This window comes from Aplysia californica, unplaced genomic scaffold, assembly GCF_000002075.1.
Source record: "Aplysia californica isolate F4 #8 unplaced genomic scaffold, AplCal3.0 scaffold00495, whole genome shotgun sequence".
In the NCBI taxonomy this organism is placed as follows: Eukaryota; Metazoa; Mollusca; class Gastropoda; order Aplysiida; family Aplysiidae; genus Aplysia; species Aplysia californica.
In genome coordinates, this window is record NW_004797765.1 from 57,247 (window position 1) to 60,455 (window position 3,209).

The 3,209-nt window shown below is 39.5% G+C and overlaps 1 protein-coding gene across 1 annotated transcript in view; it reads left to right on the forward strand.

The window, feature by feature from the left end:
- Positions 1-3,209, forward strand: part of LOC101847061 (integrator complex subunit 9) — a gene marked incomplete in the record, with an annotated part of 42,958 nt that overhangs the window by 8,660 nt on the left and 31,089 nt on the right. The window contains 1 exon segment of the mRNA XM_013086718.2: positions 1,186-1,272. Coding sequence (XP_012942172.1) covers positions 1,186-1,272 — 87 coding nt within the window.

Here is a 3,209-nt window from a genome sequence, read left to right on the forward strand (position 1 = left end):
TATGGCTATATATATATACCTATATATATATATATATATATGTGTGTGGGTGTATATATATATGTATATGGGGGATTTCAGTATATTAACCCCAAGGTGGGTTGGTTGTGGGGTGCCCTGGGGTGCTTTAATCTTCGGAACTTTAATGACCTTATTGTGTTGCAAGTGCCGTAAAACTCTTACTAAAACAAATTACTCACAGCAAGAGGTGGGTGTCAACAGAGAAGTCTTTACAGGACTTAGACTGCTCACCTCTCTAACCTCAACAGTACAAAGTCTGCTTCGACTTTCAAGGCACCCCGAAAATAACGGGTCACAAGAGTGTGACAAACATACAAAAGAGGTAGAGGAAAAATGACTAAGTAAGGATTAGTGAAGAAAAAGCAACAGTTTCCTGTTACAGTTCAGGCACAGTTATGAGCATGACATTGATGAATCAGCCCATTTACAATTACAATTCTACTGTGCATAAGAACATGGTTAAATATCCCCCCTTTAGGAATGGCGTAAAGACACTTCAGTCAGTTGCACCACCCCGGGGTGTGTGTAAGTGCATATGTCCTTTGTTACACTACTGCCATTGTAAATGACCAAGACAAATACCTCCATGCGAGATAGCCGGTGGGTGGTTGGCGGGTGCTCTGGTGTGGTTTGCTCCTTCTTTCCTATCAAACTTCTATCGTCCTTATCTCCCCTCCTTCTTTTTTGTGTTTGTTACTCTCTTGTAACACCTCTAATCTTCGGCACTTATATGACCTTATTGTGTTGCAAGTGCCGTAAAACTCTTACTAAAAAAAAATAATAAAGATAGCCTTTGACGACCACAGCCCTCTGTTTCCCCTTCCTGTAAGACACCGCTGCGACCCCACTGTGAACCCCATGCTGACTCACGATGTTACACACTAGATCGGGCAGTTTGAAAGTGGGGGCTGTACTTTACTTTTACCTTTCTGTTTATATATATGATATATATACCCTACCTGAGTTTGGAGCAAATGATTATGTAGCCTATTTGTCTCACTCTCTTATTCTCTCTATTTCTCTCTCTATCTCTCTCTCAGTCTCTCTCTCTCTATCCCTCTCTCTACCTCTCTCTCTCTATATATATATATATATATCTCTCTCTCTCTCTCTCCCTCCCTCCCTCCCCCCTCCTCATCACTACTTTTACTTTTTCCTTGACAGACAATACATGGAAGAACTGGTCAAGTATGTGGAGAGGAATCCCAAATCTGCCGTGGCCTCAAAGTGGAAGCAAGAGAATATCATCAAGTGAGGTTTCCTCCTCTATTTTCTATAGCTGTCCCCGTCATTTTATGCAAGAAAAATTCTGAAATTATGCTAATTGAGCCCAAAACTGTGAAATTATGCAATTCTTTTAATTTTTAACAAAGAATGATAAAAGAAAATAATCAGAAATTATGCAAAAAATGATCAAATTTTGCTAAATTATGCGGGGTGCATGGAACCACGGGGACAGCTATAGATATAATATTCAACTTCCACAGGTATTTCAGAGAACCTGTACAGGTGGGAGATGGGAAAAGAAAACAGGATAAAGTTAATAGGGATGGGATTGAAAGCCTTTGAGCAGAGAGATGAGCAGTAGTGGTGGGCATATCGAAATCAAAATATTTTTACACATATCGATATCGTATCGAAGCAGTGAGAAAAGTATTGATATTTCGATATTTTGATATGCCCACCACTCAAAGAGATAGATAGATGGATAGAGAGAGAGCGAGAGAAATGTATATCTACAAGGAAACCTCATTGACTTTATGTTTTCCCCCACAATAAAACACCAAAAAATGTTTTATTTTTAATCAATTAAAAAATGGAAGACAGCCATATCGGCCACGACTCGTTAATTATCAATATATTTGATGGCGAATTTCAATTTATCAATAATAATTTTGTAATATTAAAAAATGTTGATATATTGATATTTCATGTGAAAAAATATCAATGTGGTATCGAATTCGATGTTGCTGATATCGCCCATCACTAATGAGCAGCAGCAAGTGGAAATTGAAGCAGATGACAGAACATATTTAGAGAACAGAGAAGAAGGTGAAAGGAAAAAATATGATTAGAGAAGAAAATTGTTGGCCACCTTCAGGTTTGGAACCCAGGACCTGTTGGATGAGAGATGAACACTGTACCTCTCGACCCCGAGAAGCCTCATTTACTGTAAAAGTAAAGTAAAGTTGTTCCCGCATCCGATCCGGACATTTGGGATGGCCTTGTTAATGAGACAACTTCCTGGGCCTTCGGCATATTGTGGTAAGGTAGCCAGTTCTTTTCCGCGCCGCCTTTACTTCCCCAACTCGAAGTCAGGTACACATTACTGCTGGGTGGGCAGGAGGGGGCGAAAAAATCTGTGTCCGAACTGAGGCTCGAACCCGGACTTTCTGCTTCGGAGATGAGCGCACTAACCGCTCCGTCACCACACCCTCATCTCATTTACTGTTCTTGCTCTTTTCTTCATGAAGTTCTAATTGTGAAGCGTGCTGACAAAATGAGTTGCTTCTCGGATTTGAGCCCTATGGAAATAGATACATCACGCTTGTCTTATCGGTGAATTTTTCTAAAATTTGTCACACCTTGTCCACAAGGTTGGGGTCACTACAGTCGAACATGCCCATCTCTGTTTTTACAATTTATAAGTATGAAATAATAAAAGGCATGTTATACTCAAAGGATATGATATCAATAGTAAATCTACACAATTGACCCGTATGTCGATTTTTGGCCAATATCTCCGTTTGTGGATTGCGAGAAGTAACTCATTTTGTCAGCACACCTCACAGTTGTGTCACAATGCGGTGTAATCAGGCACTCGTCAGTTTTTGGACATGTGGAGTTAGTATTATCATCTTAAAGCTTATTCATTTGCCTTGCTTTCTGGGGGAAAAAATAACCTATGTGTCTTGAATAGAGGTCGAGATATTTGTGAATGAAGGAGGTGGGGGTGGCCTGGTCTCCGAGGTAAAAATCAAAATTAGCGAGAAAATGGCTGCCAAACTTTGGTAACATCTATAGCTTGAGAGTCCTTGAAAACTGAAAAACTACGTATTTTGTGCCATTAATCAGCGTCTTTCAGTTAAATTCACATGGAAATGTTCCTTTATATGGAGATAAATGGGTTGAGCATAAAAAATTTGATGAATACAAATGTCAAAATGTTGGGAAAAAGTACTTTCTTC